Here is a 22,228-nt window from a genome sequence, read left to right as displayed (position 1 = left end):
CCATGTCTAACCCTGATGTCTGACATTATAACAGAGGTAGTAAACCATGTCTAACCCTGATGTCTGACATTATAACTGTGGAAGTAACACATGTCTAACCCTGATGTCTGACATTATAACTGTTGCAGTAAACCATGTCTAACCCTGATGTCTGACATTATAACTGAGGTAGTAACACATGTCTTACCCTGATGTCTGACATTATAACGGTGGTAGTAACACATGTCTAACCCTGATGTCTGACATTATAACAGAGGTAGTAAACCATGTCTAACCCTGATGTCTGACATTATAACAGAGGTAGTAAACCATGTCTAACCCTGATGTCTGACATTATAACAGAGGTAGTAACACATGTCTAACCCTGATGTCTGACATTATGACTGTTGCAGTAAACCATGTCTAACCCTGATGTCTGACATTATAACAGAGGTAGTAAACCATGTCTAACCCTGATGTCTGACATTATAACAGAGGTAGTAAACCATGTCTAACCCTGATGTCTGACATTATAACTGTTGCAGTAAACCACGTCTAACCCTGATGTCTGACATTATAACTGAGGTAGTAACACATGTCTAACCCTGATGTCTGACATTATAACTGAAGTAGTAACGCATGTCTAACCCTGATGTCTAACATTATAACTGTGGTAGTAACACATGTCTAACCCTGATGTCTGACATTATAACCTAGGTCGTAACACATGTCTAACCCTGATGTCTGACATTATAACAGAGGTAGTAACACATGTCTAACCCTGATGTCTGACATTATAACTGTGGTAGTAAACCATGTCTAACCCTGATGTCTGACATTATAACAGAGGTAGTAAACCATGTCTAACCCTGATGTCTGACATTATAACTGTTGTAGTAACACATGTCTAACCCTGATGTCTGACATTATAGCTGAGGTCTAAGCCTGATGTCTGACATTATAACTGTTGTAGTAACACATGTCTAACCCTGATGTCTGACATTATAACTGAAGTGCAGTTCTGGTACCGCACAACGCACCAAAAATAGCGTGCGCACACCATGCATACATCGTTCACACACCGTCCGCACATCGTTCACACATGGTGCGCACAACTGTGCGATTTAGCAATCGTTCACCCCGTTGTGCACTTCTCTCCGCACAACTGTGCAATTTGGTATCATTTGTAGATCAAAATTACGGAATGACAAAAATACGGAAGACTCGCATGCGATAATGTACCCTGTGTATATATCTGTAATTTCTCATCACAATAATCAAGATTATACAATTTCACAATGCGTGTTACACAGTATTACAGCGACCGTTAGGCTGTCAAGAATGGGTTCGGCTCCAAGTTAACAGAACAGGTAAATAACAATTTTATGAGTGTCCGGAGTTTTACCTGACCAGTGCCTGACACAAAGAGCTGATAAGCGATACCGTTTGACCGTAATGAATAGTATTGTTATTTGCATTCGTTTGCCAATACCTCCCCTTCACCTGGATTTTCACACCCCTGGCCTTACCCGACGAGTTACGTAAGTGCCCCAGGCGGGGAAAAAAACTACGGTCTAGGTACATGTAAAAATTGGTTATGTTTACCTGTATACAGGATTGTGTTGTAATTTTATATGTGTCGATTATGTTAAAGTTTAAAAACACAGAACGCAAAATTTCTAAATATATGAATGTATAGACAAAAAGATAAGTTTATAGATGTTGCTAGAATATAGAAACATACGTAAACATCAAGTCTATATGTTCAAACACGAAACCGTATAAATTGTTAAGGCATTCCTCAATTTACACCAACCACGATTGTTATCGCACAACGTCCGTCCATCGTGCACACAGATATGCGCAAGCAATGATCGTCCAGCTTTTTATCGTTCGCCCATCATGCACACACCGTTCACACACCCTGCACACATTGTGCGCACACCGCACATCGTGTAACGTTGTGCGATCCCACAACTGTAGTAACACATGTCTAACCCTGATGTCTGACATTATAACCAAGGTCGTAACACATGTCTAACCCTGATGTCTGACATTATAACTGAGGTAGTAACACATGTCTAACCCTGATGTCCGACATTATAGCCGATGTAGTAACACATGTCTAACCCTGATGTCTGACATTATAACTGAGGTAGTAAGACATGTCTAACCTGATGTCTGACATTATAGCCGATGTAGTAACGCAAGTCTAACCCTGATGTCTGACATTATAACCTAGGTCGTAACACATGTCTAACCCTGATGTGACATTATAACTGAGGTAGCAAGACATGTCTAACCTGATGTCTGACATTATAGGCGAGGTCTAACCCTGATGTCTGACATTATAGGCGAGGTCTAACCCTGATGTCTGACATTATAGGCGAGGTCTAACNAAGCAGTCAGTGCAGCCAGGCTTGCGCGGGGCTGACCCCTTGTTAGGCGGATGACATGATCTGCAGTCGTACAGAAAATTGGATACGGAACAACACTCACAAATCAAGCAGACAGAAGTATTCTTGCTGATAATTTTTTTGTAATTTTGCGACAGAGTTTGCAACAGTGATGATCATATTCTTTGTCCTAGACAAAGCTTGATGGATGGCTAGATTAGGCTGCGCCCAAACTTGGACGAAATCCCGGTGCCACTGTTAAATACAGCTAATGTGTATGGAATGGGATCATATCCATAATTTTGCATAATATCGGAATTGGTCGTGCCAAGCAAACATCTATCTGATGGTGTATAATCAGGCTTCAACTACACTTTTATCTCATTACATTGAAAATTTGTCATTTTTTAAAATTATTTTTTGTTCCACTATGATTGAAGATTTAAATTCAGATATAGAATGGAGATGTTGAGCCGTCTGTAACAGTAATGAGGGTACATGGCCTTTGGCTGATGAAGTGGTCTACCTACATCAAAGTGCATCATCTATGCTATTTACTAAAGTACACATTTTTTTTTGCCTATTTAATGAATACTTGTATAATGGGAAGTGCTAACCTCCCCACCCACTGATGACAATCGAATGACCCTGATCAAAGGAATGTACTACTCATCCGAGAACCAGAGGATAAAAAGGCTATATTAAAAAAGTGTGTTCTGATGGCATTGTATTCATCATGTTGATCGTTAGTGTAATGTAAATAGTATCCTTATACTCCCCTTAAATATCTTCACACTCATTCATAACACAGCACTCTAACTAAATGTATCTTATGCATTATGAGTCAAACCTCTGTCGGAAAATTATTCTAATTATTCTAAGTGATCAGTGACAAGAACTGTCATATATATTCTAACCAGACAAACTGTATTGAACAGCGTTCAGTAAAACCTTGTAATACTGCACCCTCCGGCAAAATGTTGGCATTATAAAGGGGTTTGGCAATATATAGTAAAGTGTCTGCATAAAGAAACAGTTAAAGAAGATGGATCTATGAAATATGTTAGTGCTGAATGGACTTAAAGGCATAGTAATGAGAATTCTTTCGTACACAAACTGGTTTTCAAGCCTTATTCATCCTGAGTTTTGGGTCTCATTATATACTCGACTATATATTGTACAGTGTAGCTACTTGTAATCATCAATATTTCAATGCTTTTCCAGGGAAATATAATAAACCATATTTTCACACTCTAGTTTTAGACTAGTAGACGATTCCCCAATTCTCATGACCTTGTACAAATAATCAAATCAACCAACAACAACATTCATTTCAAAAACTGTTTAAAGTTTACCAAGATTGTGGGTTGATTGTCAACATTTTCTAGGACTTTCATTGAAATATGCTTTTCTGATGTCCTCTGCAGATATCTCTACTACTTGCTAAACTAACCCTGATGACTGACATTATAACAGAGGTAGTAAACATGTCTAACCCTGATGTCTGACATTATAACTGAGGTAGTAACACATGTCTTACCCTGATGGCTGACATTATAACAGAGGTAGTAACACATGTCTAACCCTGATGTCTGACAGTATAGCTGAGGTCTAACCCTGATGTCTGACAGTATAACAGAGGTAGTAACACATGTCTTACCCTGATGGCTGACATTATAACAGANAGTATAACATTCCAGTGAAGTTTCACTGTCCATTACATTGTCGTGATGTTCATAATGAATATGAAATATACATAAGTCCCTACATCATTCATATTGAAATGTAGGTTTCTGTTGTCAGATATTACTTTCACTGCACCGTTTCACATTTACACCTGTAGTTCAAATATAGAAACACAATTACATCATTATCTACACATACATTTACATATTTGAATAATGATTCATAATAATTCAGAAAAGTTGGTGTTTTATTTCTTAAGTTAAAACAAACCTTTGTTAGTTTTAGCCTGCAGTTCCATGTTTTAATTCCTTTTAACTCGCTTGACTTCATTAATCAATACAATAATGATGATTGATCATATGTAAATTGTCTTGTCGTGTATGGGTGAACTAATAGACAATATATGTTCAGCTTTCAGTATTGACGGTACATATTTGTCTGGCTTGTTTCGTCATACAGTGAAGATCTGTCATTATAAACATCTGCCAGCCAACAAGGCAGCGGTAACGACCAATAATACTGATGAGTTATGGCTAGAAACCAACATTCTGACAATCAGGGCAATCATTTAAATTCAAAGCGGTTGTGCAAGACTAATTTTATGCAGTTTCTTAGACCCATCTGTTAAATATTACACTTTGAAATAACAAATCACTTGAAATTTGATGTACAAAAAGCACAATCTATTACTATTTCCTGTAAAGTTAAAGAAGAAAAACCCATAACAATCACTTGACTTTCTGATATGAATGTAATGGACTGATTGGTGGTGTTTATAGTACTATAGGTCCATTACAGAGCTTGGTACTCAGTCATGTCATAGCTGACTGACAGCAGCTTTAAAGTCCTGTGATGGTGACCAGCATATTGAAGTAATACAATAATCATTACAACAGAGTGAAGATAAACAATTTGTGATCACTCATCAAATCTTATTTCTTTTATCTTGACTTCTGTGCTTTGATTGAATAAACAAAATATCATTTATTTGCAAGAGACATGTATCAGAGCAGTTTAATTTTGTATAATAGCAGTACTCATTGATCAGTTTACCCACAGAACTGAGATCTCAGAGGTGTCCACACATAGCTTCACCATTTCACCACTTTTGATAACCTGGTGTAGTGAATGCAAAACAACCCAGAATATTCTTTCGTTAACTCAATTAAAACACAGAAGAGAACTTGCTTAGCATGCCTTGGACATTTATAAATGAGATAAGAATGAATAATCATTTTGCAGGTGCATTACAAATAGGCCAGTAAAATTATTTGCTTTGAAGAATGAATTTCAACCAAAATTTTACAACATAAATTACCATTTCTGACATTTCTGTTTTAAATTTTCTCAGGAATATCGCAAGTCAATAGCCAGGGTGACTGAATATATATAATCTTCAAATTCAAATTATAAAAACAAAGAACTTTTAATCCTTAGTTCCGAATCTGGAAGGAACTTCAAGATTAAAGGATTCCAACAGTTACGATTGGTACACTGCTAACAGTGAGCAGTTCAGTCTGGAGGGGATCAATCTAACTTTGATANGTAGTAACACATGTCTAACCCTGATGCCTGACATTATAACGGAGGTAGTAACACATGTCTAACCCTGATGTCTGACACTATAACAGAGATAGTAACACATGTCTAACCCTGATGTCTGACATTATAACGGAGGTAGTAACACATGTCTAACCCTGATGTCTGACACTGTAACAGAGGTAGTAACACATGTCTAACCCTGATGCCTGACATTATAACTGAGGTAGTAACACATGTCTAACCCTGATGTCTGACATTATAACGGAGGTAGTAACACATGTCTAACCCTGATGTTTGACATTATAACAGAGGTAGTAAACCATGTCTAACCCTGATGTCTGACATTATAACTGTGGAAGTAACACATGTCTAACCCTGATGTCTGACATTATAACTGAAGTAGTAATGCAGTAATTATGTCTGACAGTATAACAGAGGAAGTAAACATGTCTAATCCTGATGTCTGACATTATAACAGAGGTAGTAACACATGTCTAACCCTGATGTCTGACATTATAACAGAGGTAGTAAACCATGTCTAACCCTGCTGTCTGACATTATTAACAGAGGTAGTAACACATGTCTAACCCTGATGTCTGACATTATAACAGAGGTAGTAACACATGTCTAACCCTGATGTCTNATTGAAGTAATACAATAATCATTACAACAGAGTGAAGATAAACAATTTGTGATCACTCATCAAATCTTATTTCTTTTATCTTGACTTCTGTGCTTTGATTGAATAAACAAAATATCATTTATTTGCAAGAGACATGTATCAGAGCAGTTTAATTTTGTATAATAGCAGTACTCATTGATCAGTTTACCCACAGAACTGAGATCTCAGAGGTGTCCACACATAGCTTCACCATTTCACCACTTTTGATAACCTGGTGTAGTGAATGCAAAACAACCCAGAATATTCTTTCGTTAACTCAATTAAAACACAGAAGAGAACTTGCTTAGCATGCCTTGGACATTTATAAATGAGATAAGAATGAATAATCATTTTGCAGGTGCATTACAAATAGGCCAGTAAAATTATTTGCTTTGAAGAATGAATTTCAACCAAAATTTTACAACATAAATTACCATTTCTGACATTTCTGTTTTAAATTTTCTCAGGAATATCGCAAGTCAATAGCCAGGGTGACTGAATATATATAATCTTCAAATTCAAATTATAAAAACAAAGAACTTTTAATCCTTAGTTCCGAATCTGGAAGGAACTTCAAGATTAAAGGATTCCAACAGTTACGATTGGTACACTGCTAACAGTGAGCAGTTCAGTCTGGAGGGGATCAATCTAACTTTGATAGCCATCAATAATGATGGCTGATGAAGAGGTATTAAACTCATACAAGAGAAAGAAAAAACATCATTGCATACCTTGACGACACTTGGGGCCTCGTTGAGGCGAGAGGTCACAGAGGCGAAGGTCGAAGACAGGTTAGGGTATCTGTTTTTGAAAGGTTTTTCCTTGACCTGGTAGTGGGCTGGGCCAGGGATCTCCACTTCATCCTTCTTTGTCATCGTCTTGATTCTGGAAGAAGTCGTACCAAACACTCCCTTACGTGTGCTCTCAATATAAGCCTTCCTCATACTGTCTGAACCCATACCTGTAATGTTGTATGCTCCCGGACCTACAAACAAAGCACCATTCACTGAAGTTCTGCATAAATGACAAAAGTTTGGTAAGTATCAAAAATGGACTATTATTTTTTAAATTGACAATATAAAATTAAATTGAAAATAAAAATGAAAAATGACAACAGTCATTTGTGAATAATTAAAGTCAAAGTAAAAAGTGTTGGTGTCTAAGGGGAGAGGGAAAAGTGATTATGTTAAAGACGAAAGTGTTAATGTCTGTTGGGGAATGAAAAGGGAAAGAGAGTGGAAAGATGTGTTGTTGGAGGGGTGGGGATAATGTTGGAACTTGTACCTAACTGAAGAACATATACACATCAAGGAATGGTGTACTATAGATCAAGCCTGACAGTCTGAAAAACACACAAATTCCCATTTTTGTTATTGAAATCTTGTTTTTTTTATAAAAGGAAACCCCATTTTGGTAAAAAAAAATGTAACTTCAGAAGTTCCATTGTATTAATCACTTTAGACAAGGTTGCAGACAGGTGCAGTTAAATGTTTCTAATTTAATAGTCAGAAAGAATTCAAAATACGTGGCAACCTACTTCCGACTACTTGAACAGGTGTGTCCTGAAGTGATTTAATATCATCTGTGGCTAAGGACACATTCCTATTACTTCAAATTGTTCTTGATAATGAAACAAGGTAAGGCATTAATTAACTAGATACTGCTGGGAACCGCTGCAGTGTATTCCAGTGTATAAACAGGACTACAGCCTACTTCAGTCTACCATTAAAACCAATAACATAGCATTATACAGGTAGTTTACAAAATCAACAAGCAATTTGCTGCGGAATACTTGAGTGAGTTTTCCAGTTGGATCAGATAGTTAGAGGATTTTGTGGAGGCCTATTTCCCACTGGAGATGTAATAGGTTGAGATGATAGCAGTGATCAATGCTCTGATTACAAACATGGAGAGCTTTCAAGACTAGATACATTTGCATAAAGTAAAGCCTACTTACAATAAAGCCAATGAAGGCGGTGATCGAAACACTTAACAAATATACTTCTAAAAATCCTGATTTTGGTGTGGCCAAATTTTCCATTTAGATCGGACTGATACCAAGCCTGTTCTAATCCATAGAAGTGTTAAGATGGCTGTCCATCACGGAGACATAATGACTCTACTGGGGGTTGTTACCATTCTCAAGCATGCTGACTGGTTCAGGCAAAGTCTCATTCCTTAAGCACAAATTAGGAAACTGATAACACGGTTGTAAAAGTTTTTATAGAAATGTGTGAAAATATGACCTGTGCGCTGAGTGTCCACACATTATTTGTTACATCTTGGAGACGGACTAAGCATTTAATTTATCCCCTGACAGAGATTTTTGACCCTCTATAAAATATTTGATGTATGTTTAAGCAATGAAAGTTCCTCTCCACATGGACAGTTATTAATGACTCATTGTTTTACGTTTAAACGTCTGCCACGTTTGAATGCCAGCAAAATGTTCTTGGTCAATTAATACACCAAAAAATCAACTTTTGTATTGAAAAGATACACTTGCTATCACATTTTGTTCCAGTGAGAACAAGTCTTCAATTTTACAGTCCCACGGTCTCTGAGAGGACTGGAGAGAGTGAGTGTAGTGTACTGTTAGACAGATGATGAGTTGGTTGCATGTTACCAGTTGTGTCATGTCCAACACAGCTTGCCATTCAAATATAGAGTCAGGAATTAATTTCATACGACCTTGCAGGCAAAAAATTGAAATCTGCTTTGTTTAAAATAACTATGACTGGTACAGTTGGTGCTTACTGCTCACGGCATTATGTAATAATAGTGTGAAGTGATTACCTCACACTTTCACCTCACCTTAAAGTACACTACAGACCTGGCCAAACGGTCGGCAACAAAATTCTCACCTTAACGTTTGAAAGTTTGGCTTTGAAATTCATGTACTGATGTAGGCCAAATTGTTATAGCTTGTCCTCTAAAGTACTATCTATGTTTAAATCCAAATTTAAACCAGAAGAGACTTGCTAACAACTCAAAACTTTACATTTAACTTATATTGGAATAAATGACCAACATTCTGATCACTTACTGAAGTTATTCACCATTCAGACTATACCTGTCTTGTCTTATAATGGTATGGTCACAAATAATGTCAAAGATTAAAAATACAATCTGCTATGTTTGATCATCTAAATCTAATTAAAAAAAAAATTGAGCAAAGGTTCATTAACTGCCTAGAACAATTGTAGATAAGTTACAGAAGGATTAAGTCATCAGGACCAAGTCATGATGATTAAGTCACTAGACACGCCCTAGATTGTTTGTTTTGATCCTTCACTCCTGGCTACACTGATTTTACATCCTCATGTTTGTTTTCACCAATATATCAATTTTCAGGCAATTACCGAGCAGAAAGTTCCTAAATCTGATTACAATGCCCAGGACTGATAGTTACACACAACAGATCAGGTGCTTTGATGAAACGGACTTGAATTATAACTTTTCAATTAAAGCGCCATAAAGACTGATGGTATCAGAATCAGTAGGTGTTATAACGTGTAGGGAATATGGAACCAATTTAAAACCAGCGTTAAAGAAGCAGCCAAATACACCACTATCATAATAGATCTTTGGAACAATGGAAATCAATTTCATGGTAATATTTATTTCGCATTAACCCAAAGCAAGTGAAAACGTAATTTGATTTTTATACCATGTATATTTAGATTTGTGAGGGCCCCTGTATGCAGAGACATGTCAGAATCTTGTCAATGACAGTGTGAATTTTCTCTCTCATGCAACCTGCCACGTAACAGACCTGTAAGGATGGGGGACCTGGGGGGTGACTCACTGTTCTTTATATGGCATTGCATCCATATTTCATCTCTATCTGATGAATGTGACAGAATTATGGAAATGACTATAAACCCTGGCTACAACAGGACAATAAAGCTCTGAGGTGTGGAAGTACACAGATCATTATTCCTAATGCACATAGAACAGTTCAACACATTACAGAGTTGTCTTCTCCTTGTCATCTGGCGATGACGAACTGATAGGCCCCAAGGAAAAACAGTGTGAAAACCTGCGAAATGAGACCGTTTGTGTAACAGTTTGTTACAACGACCAAAAAAACTGAGTGATAAATTATTCAATTCATTAGCCAAAAACCATTGTCTTTGGAGGAGGATGACCAAAGAATGTTAGCCCCCTGGGTGGCCATATCATCACATGAGGAAACACAGAGTTATTGGGCAGACACAATTAATACACTTCTTTAGCTACCGATTGATAATTCTTCCTAGGCCAAATCTTATGCCAGAAAACCTGACGACAAGTCTTTAATGATCCCTAAATCATTTTGATAATGTTCATTATCCTAATTTTGATTCCTCTAGTGTTGTTTTGAATTCATCGATGATGAATCCCAGATCCAAGAGATAGTATATCGGTATTCCCTTGGATTAAAATATAATAGCATTACTCAGACACGGGTGGTTATCTGACGGACACAAAGTCCCTTCCACTGTTCAGAAGATGACTCCTTAACCTTTGGAATATAAACCCATCAACAATGATCATGGCTCACTTCACCTTTCCAATGTTAAGGTAAATATCTAACCAAGGCTAATCTGGTCATTAGCAAACATATTATAAGTTTGATGGGAACCAAATCCATCAAACCAGTCTGCTGTTTTCTTTAATTATGGCAGATAATTTGGTTGTCCAACATTGGTGAAGACAGAGCTGATGACTAGACCTCAATTATCACAATATCTTAAAACATTTTTATCATTTAGATATTTTTTCAAATATAAAATGAGACAAAGCAAACCACACTCCATTGTATTTTAGACATATTCGACTATTATTTTGAGCTAGTCTGGCAAAGATTAGCAAAGAACACTTTTTCACACAGATGTCATGTAGGAAATTGTGATTATGAATAATCTTCAGAATTCAACAAAAGAACAATTTTCACAATTTAAGAAAAAACAAGAGGCCCATGGGCCTTAACGGTCACCTGAGTCCTACAGTATTAATTTTTGTTGTTGAAATATCAAGTGAAGAAATGATGTCAATCATCCCTACCAAAATTTGAGTAAAAAATAGTTAAGTGTAACTTTAAGTTAAGTTTTTCAGGACAATGAGTTGATCATTCCTAGACCAGTTTCAGTTAATTCGTCCTATTAGAACTTGATTTTAAGTTTTAAATAAAAAAAAAAAAAATACGGCCGCCATCGCTGCCATTTTAGGGTTTTGATGGACCTGAAAAAAACCCATTTTGCCAGGACCATGAGTTGATCATTCCTACCAAGTTTCAGTGAAATAGGCCCAGTAGAACTTGACTTTAAGTTCGAAATGTGTTTTCAAAATGGCGGCCGTGGTGGCCATATTGGATTTTTGATCGCCCCGAAAAATAACAACACTTGGTCAGGGAGTTGTCAGTAACATTCCCATGAAGTATCAATGAAATCCCTTTGACAGTATTTCAGCTTAAGTTGAAAATGTAAAATGTTAACGGACAACAGACAACGGACGAAGACGGATAGCAATAGGTCACTTGAGCTAAAGCTCAGGTGACCTTAAAAGGCTTTGTCCATAACCAACTTTGGCCATAACCAAAGAAAAAAAAGGGGAATTTATATACATGTATACTCAACACGACATTATGAAGACATTGAAGAGACAGTTAGAAAGATAGTGATAAGGCAAGCTTTGAACCAAAATTCATCCTATACTCAAATGGAGATTTATTCTTTTAGTAAGGAGATGGAGATTTTTTGCTACATGAAAGATGAAAATGTAGACAGGTTTGTTTTGTAGCCATTACACTTCCTACTGCAAGGAAGACAAAGATGATGGATGTTTTGTAACCAGCCGCCTTCCTACTGCAAGGGAGACAAAGATGATGGATGTGTTGTAGCCATCTCCCTTCCTACTGCAAGGAGGACAGATGATGGATGTTTTGTAGCCATTACACTTCCTACTGCAAGGAGGACAGATGATGGATGTTTTGTAACCAGCCGCCTTCCTACTGCAAGGAAGACAGATGAGGCATGTTTTGTAGCCATTGACCTTCCTACTTAAAAGGAAGACAGAGATGAGGGATGTTTTGTAGTCATTGACCTTTCTACTGCAAGGAAGACAAAGATGATGGATGTGTTGTAGCCATCACCTTTCCTACTGCAAGGAAGATAGAGATGAGGAATGTTTTGTAGCCACCACCCCTCCCACTGCAAGGAAGACTGATGAGGGATGTTTTGTAACCATCACCCTTCCTACTGCAAGGAAGACAGATGAGGGATGTTTTGTAACCATCCCACTTCCTACTGCAAGGAAGACAGAGATGAGGCATGTTTTGTAGCCATCGACCTTCCTACTGCAAGGAAGACAAAGATGATGGATGTGTTGTAGCCATCACCCTTCCTACTGCAAGGAAGACAGATGATGGATGTGTTGTAGCCATCACCCTTCCTACTGCAAGGAAGACAGATGAGGGATGTTTTGTAGCCATCACCCTTCCTACTGCAAGGAAGACAGATGAGGGATGTTTTGTAACCATCCCACTTCCTACTGCAAGGAAGACAGAGATGAGGCATGTTTTGTAGCCATCGACCTTCCTACTGCAAGGAAGACAAAGATGATGGATGTGTTGTAGCCATCACCCTTCCTACTGCAAGGAAGACAGATGATGGATGTGTTGTAGCCATCACCCTTCCTACTGCAAGGAAGACAGATGAGGGATGTTTTGTAGCCATCACCCTTCCTACTGTAAGGAAGACAGATGAGGGATGTTTTGTAACCATCACCCTTCCTACTGCAAGGAAGACAGATGAGGGATGTTTTGTAACCATCACCCTTCCTACTGCAAGGAAGACAGAGATGATGGATGTTTTGTAGCCATCACCCTTCATCCTGCAAGGAAGACAGATTATGGATGTTTTGTAGCCATCACCCTTCCTACTGTAAGGAAGACAGATGAGGGATGTTTTGTAGCCATCACCCCTCCTACTGCAAGGAAGACAGATGAGGGATGTTTTGTAACCATCACCCTTCATACTGCAAGGAAGACAGATGAGGCATGTTTTGTAGCAATCACCCTTTCTACTGCAAGGAAGACAGATGAGGAATGCTTTGTAGCCATCACCCTTTCAACTGCAAGGAGGACAGATGATGGATGTTTTGTAGCCATCCCCCCTCCTACTGCAAGGAAGACAAAGATGATGGATGTTTTGTAACCATCACCCTTCATACTGCAAGGAAGACAGATGAGGCATGTTTTGTAGCAATCACCCTTTCTACTGCAAGGAAGACAAAGATGATGGATGTGTTGTAGCTATCACCCTTCCTACTGCAAGGAAGACAGATGAGGGATATTTTATAACAATCACCCTTCATACTGCAAGGAAGACAGATGAGGCATGTTTTGTAGCAATCACCCTTTCTACTGCAAGGAAGACGAAGATGATGGATGTTTTGTAATCATCACCCTTCATACTGCAAGGAAGACAGATGAGGGATGTTTTGTAGCAATCACCCTTTCTACTGCAAGGAAGACAGATGAGGGATTATTTGTAGCCATCACCCTTTCTACTGCAAGGAAGACAGATGAGGGATGCTTTGTAGACATCACCCTTTCTACTGCAAGGAAGACGAAGATGATGGATGTTTTGTAATCATCACCCTTCATACTGCAAGGAAGACAGATGAGGAATGCTTTGTAGCCATCACCCTTTCTACTGCAAGGAGGACAGATGAGGGATGTTTTGTAACCATCACTCTTCCTACTGCAAGGAAGACAGATGAGGCATGTTTTGTAGCTTTCACCCTTTCTACTGCAAGGAGGACAGATGAGGGATGTTTTGTAACCATCACCCTTCCTACTGCAAGGAAGACAGATGATGGATGTTTTGTAGCCATCACCCTTCCTACTGCAAGGAGGACAGATGAGGGATATTTTGTAACCATCACCCTTCCTACTGCAAGGAAGACAGATGAGGGATGTGTTGTAGCCATCACCCTTCCTACTGCAAGGAAGACAGAGATGAGGCATGTTTTGTAGCCATCGACCTTCCTACTGCAAGGAAGACAGATTATGGATGTTTTGTANAACCCTTGTCCTACAGTGAGGAAGGTGGGGATGAGGTAGACTTGTAGCCAACCCTTGTCCTACAGTGAGGGAAGGNTTAACAATCACCCTTCCTACTGCAAGGAAGACAAAGATGATGGATGTTTTGTAACCATCACCCCTCCCACTGCAAGGTGGACAGATGATGGATGTTTTGTAACCATCCCCCTTCCTACTGCAAGGAAGACAGAGATGAGGCATGTTTTGTAGCCATCGACCTTCCTACTGCAAGGAGGACAGATGATGGATGTTTTGTAGCCATCACCCTTCCTACTGTAAGGAAGACAGATGAGGGATATTTTATAACAATCACCCTTCCTACTGCAAGGAAGACAGATGATGGATGTTTCGTAGCCATCACCCTTCCTACTGCAAGGAGGACAGATGATGGATGTTTTGTAGCCATCACCCTTCCTACTGCAAGGAAGACAGATTATGGATATTTTGTAGCCATCACATTTCCTACTGCAAGGAAGACAGAGATGAGGCATGTTTTGTAGCCATCAACCTTCCTACTGCAAGGAAGACAGAGATGAGACATGTTTTGTAGCCATCAACCTTCCTACTGCAAGGCAGACAGAGATGAGGCATGTTTTGTAGCCATCGACCTTCCTACTGCAAGGAAGACAGATGATGGATGTTTTGTAACCATCGACCTTCATACTGCAAGGAAGACAGAGATGAGGCATGTTTTGTAGCCATCGACCTTCCTACTGCAAGGAAGACAGAGATGAGGCATGTTTTGTAGCCATCAACCTTCCTACTGCAAGGAAGAAAGAGATGAGGCATGTTTTGTAGCCATCAACTTTCCTACTGCAAGGAAGACAGATGAGGGATGTTTTGTAGCCATGACCTTTCTTATGTTGAAGAAGCTGGCGAGGAGTCACATTGCAGCGTTATTACAGCGAGTAAACACTGTTTCTATTGTAAGAAAAATGAAGATTATACAAAAACTTTCCTATGATGCGGTAGGTGATGGGCACTGTAGCCAACACTCCTACTACAGAGAGGAAGGTGCATGCCTGATTATAGGGCAGGTTTGCATTGGTAGTCAACAGACTTCCTACATTGAGGAAGGGGGAGATGAGGCAGGCTTTGTGGCCAACCCTCTTTATAATGTAAAAGAGGTGGACAAGAGGCAGGCTTTGTAATCAACCCTTGTCCTACAGTGAGGAAGTTGGACATGAGGTAGGCTTTGTAGCCAACCCAATTGTCATACAGTGAGGAAGGTGGAGATGAAGCAGGCTTTGTAGCCAACCCTTGTCCTACAGTGAGGAAGGTGGAGATGAGGTAGACTTTGTAGCCAACCAAATTGTCCTACATTGAGGAAGGTGGAGATGAGGCAGGCTTTGTAACCAACCCTTTTTCTACAGTGAGGAAGTTTGATAAAAGGCAGGCTTTATAGCCAACCCTTTTTCTATATAGTAAGGAAGACTAAGATGAGGATTGATTTGTAGCCAGCACTCTTCATACAGTTAGGAAGGTGGATATGAGGCAGGCTTTGTAGTCAACCCAATTGTCCTACAGTGAGGAAGGTGGTGATGAAGCAGGCTTTGTAGCCAACCCTTGTCCTACAGTGAGGAAGGTGGAGATGAGGTAGANTTTTGTTATCATAAATCCTGGTCTTTATCTACTCAAACTACAGATTTTTAGAAAAATTTGATTCTTTTAAATTTTATATTTTTCTTGTAAAATCAAAAATACATGTACTTGTAAATTGTGTTGGATTTATCTCTTGGGTGATGAATAAAAGCTCAGAATTCCAGAACACTACTACTGGAATATTATTACTAAATGTGTAAACAGTAGAGACAAATACAGCCGTTGACAGGCATTGCTTCTCTAAAACTGCTTTTAAACTGATGAACTAATGTACCTTGGACTGGGACATAAAGGGAGGGTGTTCCACCTCTATGCCCTCTGTATTCAATTTTGGAGGCTCTGCATCAAACAAGCCTTTGGAATCGTACTTCCCAGGACCTGGAACAGCCTGTAAATACAATTAATATCAACATACAGACAGGAAACACTGATGATAAGTAATAAGAATAATTTTCCTTGTATGTTTACTGAAAAAATAATATAAGGGAAGCAACTCTTGGAATTTATTAAATTCAGTACATTTCTACATGTATAATGATTTTAGATTGGTAATTGATTTGATAAAATATTGATGATGACCACTTTATTCAGAAATCATAGGTATGACTTTAATTTCAAAAGACGAAGACAAATTCAGTACCTATTCAGGATAACTTGTTTGCTCTGCACATCCAAAACAAACATGACTTAACAAAACATGTACAGCAGCCATTAAATAAAAATAAATCAATATCTACATGAAATCTCAATATCAAAATGAAAGGAGGTAATATAATAAAATGAAAGGCATTTTGAAAACCAAGAATAAAGAAGCAGAAATATTTGTCACTTAACATCTGCTAGTCATCATAAGGTTAGTTCATGAACATTTCAATTACAAAAGAAATATCTGATCTACCAACCCTTTTTTCTTCATCCTTGACTATAGCTTCATGGTACCGTGGAATCCTTGCCTCAAACTTGACATGTTGTGGTTCCTCTGCATTAACATTTTCAACCTTGGCCGCAATTTCCCGGTACGGCTCATATTCCCCTGGACCAGGCCCATGTTTACCCACACTCAGATCCAACCGCTTGGAGGTCAACTTTCCAAAATGTACGCCTTTGTAATTCTTTGTAGGTTTTGTGACCTCCTGAATGAAAAATAAACCAAAAAAAACTTATTTTACACATTCCTTTGACAGAATACTGTAGACAGTTTTCCAGAGGGAAAACCCATTGCTCACCAGGGTATGTTTACTGTATAGGAACAGAAAAAGTTCAAACATTCACAGCTAGTTTAGTCTAACTAAACCTGATTTAACATTCTTCAGTATTGAAGGTAGGCAACTCAAACCCTGGTCTGATTAGAAAAATGATAACACTAGTTCAGGAGCATGAAAAAACTAGATATTGAACACGAAAAGTTAAACAAAATTAAACCTCAAACTTAACAGCATAAATCTAAGAAATTCAATAATCTCACAACAGAAAATATATTCAACTTGAACAGTAATTTATGGCTCAGAAAATATAACTAGATGAGTTTGTTAAGACACTGATGCCCTCACAACAAAACAATCATTTGTTTAAATTTTTAATAAAAAATAATAACTTTGCATTAATGTCTGTAGCTTCAATGTCAAATTAATCTGAAAATACATGAATTTAATTTTTCAGATAATGGTCCATGGAAATATCAGCTGGATCTTAACCTAAGTGACAATTATGGAAAGAAGAAATATTTTACAGCAAAAATGGTAGAAATTAGACACTACAAAACAAGCTCACCAAAAGAAGATCTTTGAATCATGTGAGAAACCAGTACTTAAAATAAACTGCTGATTGATTTATTCCAAACACGTTCTTTTCTGTTTACACAAAATCCATATGTACAACAAAATGACAAATTTTACATGGAATCTTTGGCAGATAATCAAAGACTGGGAAATTACAGCATCAGTTCTCTTCAGTGTTAAAAACAAATCTCCTTACACTGCTGGGCTTGTAGAATGCGGGACCCAAACTAACATCACGGTCAGGAGGTGCCTGTTTCTTCAATGTCCCATCGTCACACTCTTCATACCCGTATGCCTGACCTGACATAGGTATAGAGGGTGCTTCGGGCTTCCTGTGGAACTTAATTCTGCTGGATAAAAGCTGAAAGCAATAGAAATTAATTTTCATCAAATAGATCAACAATATATATGATAAGCGCAATACACCAGTGCACTTTCTCTGTCAGACACATAATCAATAAGCTCAATACACCAGTGCACTTTCTCTGTCAGACACATAGTCAATAAGCTCAATACACCAGTTCACTTTCTCTGTCGGACACATAATCAATAAGCTCAATACACCAGTGCACTTTCTCTGTCAGACACATAATCAATAAGCTCAATACACCAGTGCACTTTCTCTGTCAGACACATAGTCAATAAGCTCAATACACCAGTGCACCTTCTTTGTCAGACACATCATCAATAAGCTCAATACACCAGTGCACTTTCTCTGTCAGACACATAGTCAATAAGCTCAATACACCAGTGCACCTTCTTTGTCAGACACATCATCAATAAGCTCAATACACCAGTGCACTTTCTCTGTCAGACACATAGTCAATAAGCTCAATACACCAGTGCACCTTCTTTGTCAGACACATCATCAATAAGCTCAATACACCAGTGCACTTTCTCTGTCGGACACATAGTCAATAAGCTCAATACACCAGTGCACCTTCTATGTCAGACACATAATCAATAAGCTCAATACACCAGTGCACTTTCTCTGTCGAACACATCATCAATAAGCTCAATAAACCAGTGCACTTTCTCTGTCAGACACATAATCAATAAGCTCAATACACCAGTGCACTTACTCTGTCAGACACATAATCAATCAATTTTGAATGATTTTTAATTGATACTCTAGAAAGATAAAGAGTTAAAATAGATGAAGGACACTAAAGAACCAATCTCGACATAAACCGAACCAGTCTTATCACTGAATGAACTAGACTTGTCCATAATGAACAAGTAATTACATTTACTGAACTTTCCTTATCCTAAGTGAACCAGTCATGCCATTCATTGGATCAACCTTAACACTTACTGCGCCAGACTTGTCCTTACTTCCCTGCACTGGAGCAGACTTTGATGTCCTAAACTCTGTGTACTTGTCAACACTGTATGTTCCTGGGCCAGGATTGTCTGTGACAGAATCGGCGAACCTCTTAGATTTGTTGGCTAATGTTTTACCACCCTGTAACAAACATCAATTTACTTATATGAATTATTAGATCTAGTTATTTACAAACAAAACAAATAACTTTGACATGCTAGATGAACCTGGTATTAAAGTATATAATTGATCATCTACTAGTAAGGAAAAGAGGTCATGATAATCAAGTTAAGTATATCATCAAGTTCTTAACAATAGACAGGTGAGTGACTCAGTCAAGGCACACTTACCTTGATCAAGTTCTTAGCAATAGACAGGTGAGTGACTCAGTCAAGGCACACTTACCTTGATCAAGTTCTTAGCAATAGACAGGTGAGTGACTCAGTCAAGGCACATTTACCTTGATCAAGTTCTTAGCAATAGACAGGTGAGTGACTCAGTCAAGGCACACTTACCTTGATCAAGTTCTTAGCAATAGACAGGTGAGTGACTCAGTCAAGGCACATTTACCTTGATCAAGTTCTTAGCAATAGACAGGTGAGTGACTCAGTCAAGGCACACTTACCTTGATCAAGTTCTTAGCAATAGACAGGTGAGTGACTCAGTCAAGGCACATTTACCTTGATCAAGTTCTTAGCAATAGACAGGTGAGTGACTCAGTCAAGGCACACTTACCTTATCAAGTCCTGAGCAATAGATAGGTCATAGTGACTCTGTCAGAGGAAATTTTGTTTCCTGGTCAAGTGTTGAGTAATAGATAGGTTTAATTGAGTCTAGTGACAATTACATAGATGAGTTCCTGAGCAATGATGAGGTTGCAGTGACCCGGTTTAAGGAATTTCTTCCTTGATAAATTCCTGAGCAACAGAAAGATCACAGTGACCCTGTCCTTGGATATTGACTTTTATCAAGACTTGCAGAGACACTTACTTAGATCAAGTCCTAAGCTAGAGATGTGTGACACTCCCTTGATTGGGCCACACATCACAGTGACCTAGTCAAGGGACTGTTACCTTGATCAAGTCCTTAGCAATAAATTGAGCTCAAAGTCACTCAGTCTAAAAACACTTGCCTTGATCATATCCTGAGCAAGAGATGGGTCATAGTGACCTGGTCCAGGGGCTGCAACCACCTGGTCTCGGATATTGAAGAAACCATCCCGACTGGTCATAGACAAGAATGGGGCATAGCCATCTGCAAATGACAAGATGTTTAAGTAAATTAAAACCTTAGATACATCAAAGTTCAACAAGAAATTCATGTTATCTGATTTTGTAATACAAAGATTTGGTCTTATGATAAAAATTGAAGTTACCATCCAGAGATGATTTTATTCAAGATCAAGACTTGTATTAAATAAATAAATAACCAAGAGATTTTGAATGAGGAATTCAGCAACTGTTATAGGTATACTCACACAATGTGTGTTCTGAGTTTCATAGCATTGTAAATACATTTAATCATAATCATCATACTACCAAAACTAATCAGTAAAATTTACCAGCTTTTATCCTGCCCTTGCCAGTAAATGCAGCATCGTAAGAGCCAGGCCCCACATTGTGAGGTGTGGATCCATAAAGGGCAACCAAATCTCTAGGTGCTCGGTCATACATCTTTGTATTTTTTCCCTTGGATTTTTTTTTCAGTGAGCTTTTTCAATAAGCTGGATATTACACTAACCCTTCATCTGAAAAGAAACTTCAGAGATTAGATTCATACATTACACTTGAAGTGAAGGAGTTACGCAGAACAAAAAGTTTTGGTATCTTGAAACTCATTTTAGATAAATCACATATTTATTGTTAGTTTCATTTTTCCATTTTATTTTTATTATTTCCTGCTTAAGTGAAATATATTGCCAAAACAATTTGACATGTCACAATAAACAAAATGTATTATTGCAACGATAAATGTATCTGTCAGATATCTTGGATCTTGCCTCATTATATCAACATAGAGGTTCCCCAATGAGTGATAGTTGTTTATCATGTTTATCAAACTCAAGTTAGTTAATTTTCAAATTGCATAAAGACACAAGGTTTACCGAGTGTCTTTTACAATTTGAAAATTAACTAATGAGAGTTAGATAAACATGATAACCTACCATCACGAGTTTGAGGTACTTTTTCTCCCATAAGGTTCATATTTTATATGGAAAGCCATATCTTTCCTTTGAAAATATACTATGTCGGCCTCCGATGGGGGAAACGATTACCGTGAATCATGACGTCACAGTGATAGATGACGTCGCAAAGCATTGTTACGTGACGCCATACATTTTTTGAAATATTGACCAATGAAATCATGCCCAGGGTGTTACCCACTAGTGGGTATAACTAGTGGGTATAACCAAAAATGTTCACCAACTCCTAGTAGGTTTATCGTATGGGTGGGGAGTGAGGTAACCTATAGTGGTTGTGGGAGAAATAAGACTTAACCACTGACCAATAACCCTGGAACCCAAACGCCTACTTATGATAAACAGTCCTACAATTCTGAATATGATTACAGACATATCAAATATCATGTGTAAGCTGTTCAGAATTATTCACCCATCTTACAGATCTTGGTTTGGTCGATTACCACCAAACACTATCAGTAATGTATCTCAATGAATGTTCCTTGTCCTGGAGGCATTCTTTACAGATTCTACTGTAAATGCTAAGATTAGTTAAAAAATATGAAATCCAGCATTTTAGTTAGGCAAAAACTGACATATATGAGAACATACTGTTTTGATGTTAAAGGTCTTGAGCCTAAGGATAACAAGAAGGTCATGTTTAAAGTCTACTAGTTAAATGTAAATGATACATAATTGTGATTCCTACAGATTGATATCATTTTTAATAGAGGGCGGAGCTCTCTCACGGGCCCTTCGGGCCCATGAGAGTGAAGCTCTCCATATAGGTAACACGTATGTAAGAAAAATAAAGATTATTCACAATACCTATGGAACTGAAAAACTTGTCTTAACATGGCCGCCAGTCACACGCACTGTAGTCTCCGCCATCTTTATCTCGAAACAAGTTCTTGTTTTCCGAATCTCGAACAAACGTTACATTTTTGTAAGATTTAAAACTTATATCTAACTAGAGGATACTTAAATATTTG

The 22,228-nt window shown here is 38.1% G+C and overlaps 1 protein-coding gene across 1 annotated transcript in view; it reads right to left on the bottom strand.

Moving 5' to 3' along the window:
* Nucleotides 1–22,228, bottom strand: part of LOC110448211 (sperm-tail PG-rich repeat-containing protein 2-like) — a 79,451-nt gene that overhangs the window by 55,805 nt on the left and 1,418 nt on the right. Inside the window, exons 2-9 of the mRNA XM_021494339.1 lie at nucleotides 20,619–20,804; nucleotides 20,190–20,311; nucleotides 19,049–19,198; nucleotides 17,930–18,094; nucleotides 16,858–17,088; nucleotides 16,230–16,343; nucleotides 15,421–15,670; nucleotides 6,996–7,249 (exon numbers count right to left, since the gene is read on the bottom strand). Of these exons, the coding sequence (XP_021350014.1) occupies nucleotides 6,996–7,249; nucleotides 15,421–15,670; nucleotides 16,230–16,343; nucleotides 16,858–17,088; nucleotides 17,930–18,094; nucleotides 19,049–19,198; nucleotides 20,190–20,311; nucleotides 20,619–20,730 (1,398 nt within the window). The 5' untranslated portion in view covers nucleotides 20,731–20,804. The remainder of the gene's footprint in view (nucleotides 1–6,995; nucleotides 7,250–15,420; nucleotides 15,671–16,229; nucleotides 16,344–16,857; nucleotides 17,089–17,929; nucleotides 18,095–19,048; nucleotides 19,199–20,189; nucleotides 20,312–20,618; nucleotides 20,805–22,228) is intronic.

The sequence above is a fragment of the Mizuhopecten yessoensis genome, unplaced genomic scaffold (assembly GCF_002113885.1).
Source record: "Mizuhopecten yessoensis strain PY_sf001 unplaced genomic scaffold, ASM211388v2 scaffold3949, whole genome shotgun sequence".
NCBI lineage: Eukaryota > Metazoa > Mollusca > Bivalvia > Pectinida > Pectinidae > Mizuhopecten > Mizuhopecten yessoensis.
Note: the sequence above shows the minus strand (reverse complement) of the source record. Positions and strands in the feature narration are given on the sequence as shown.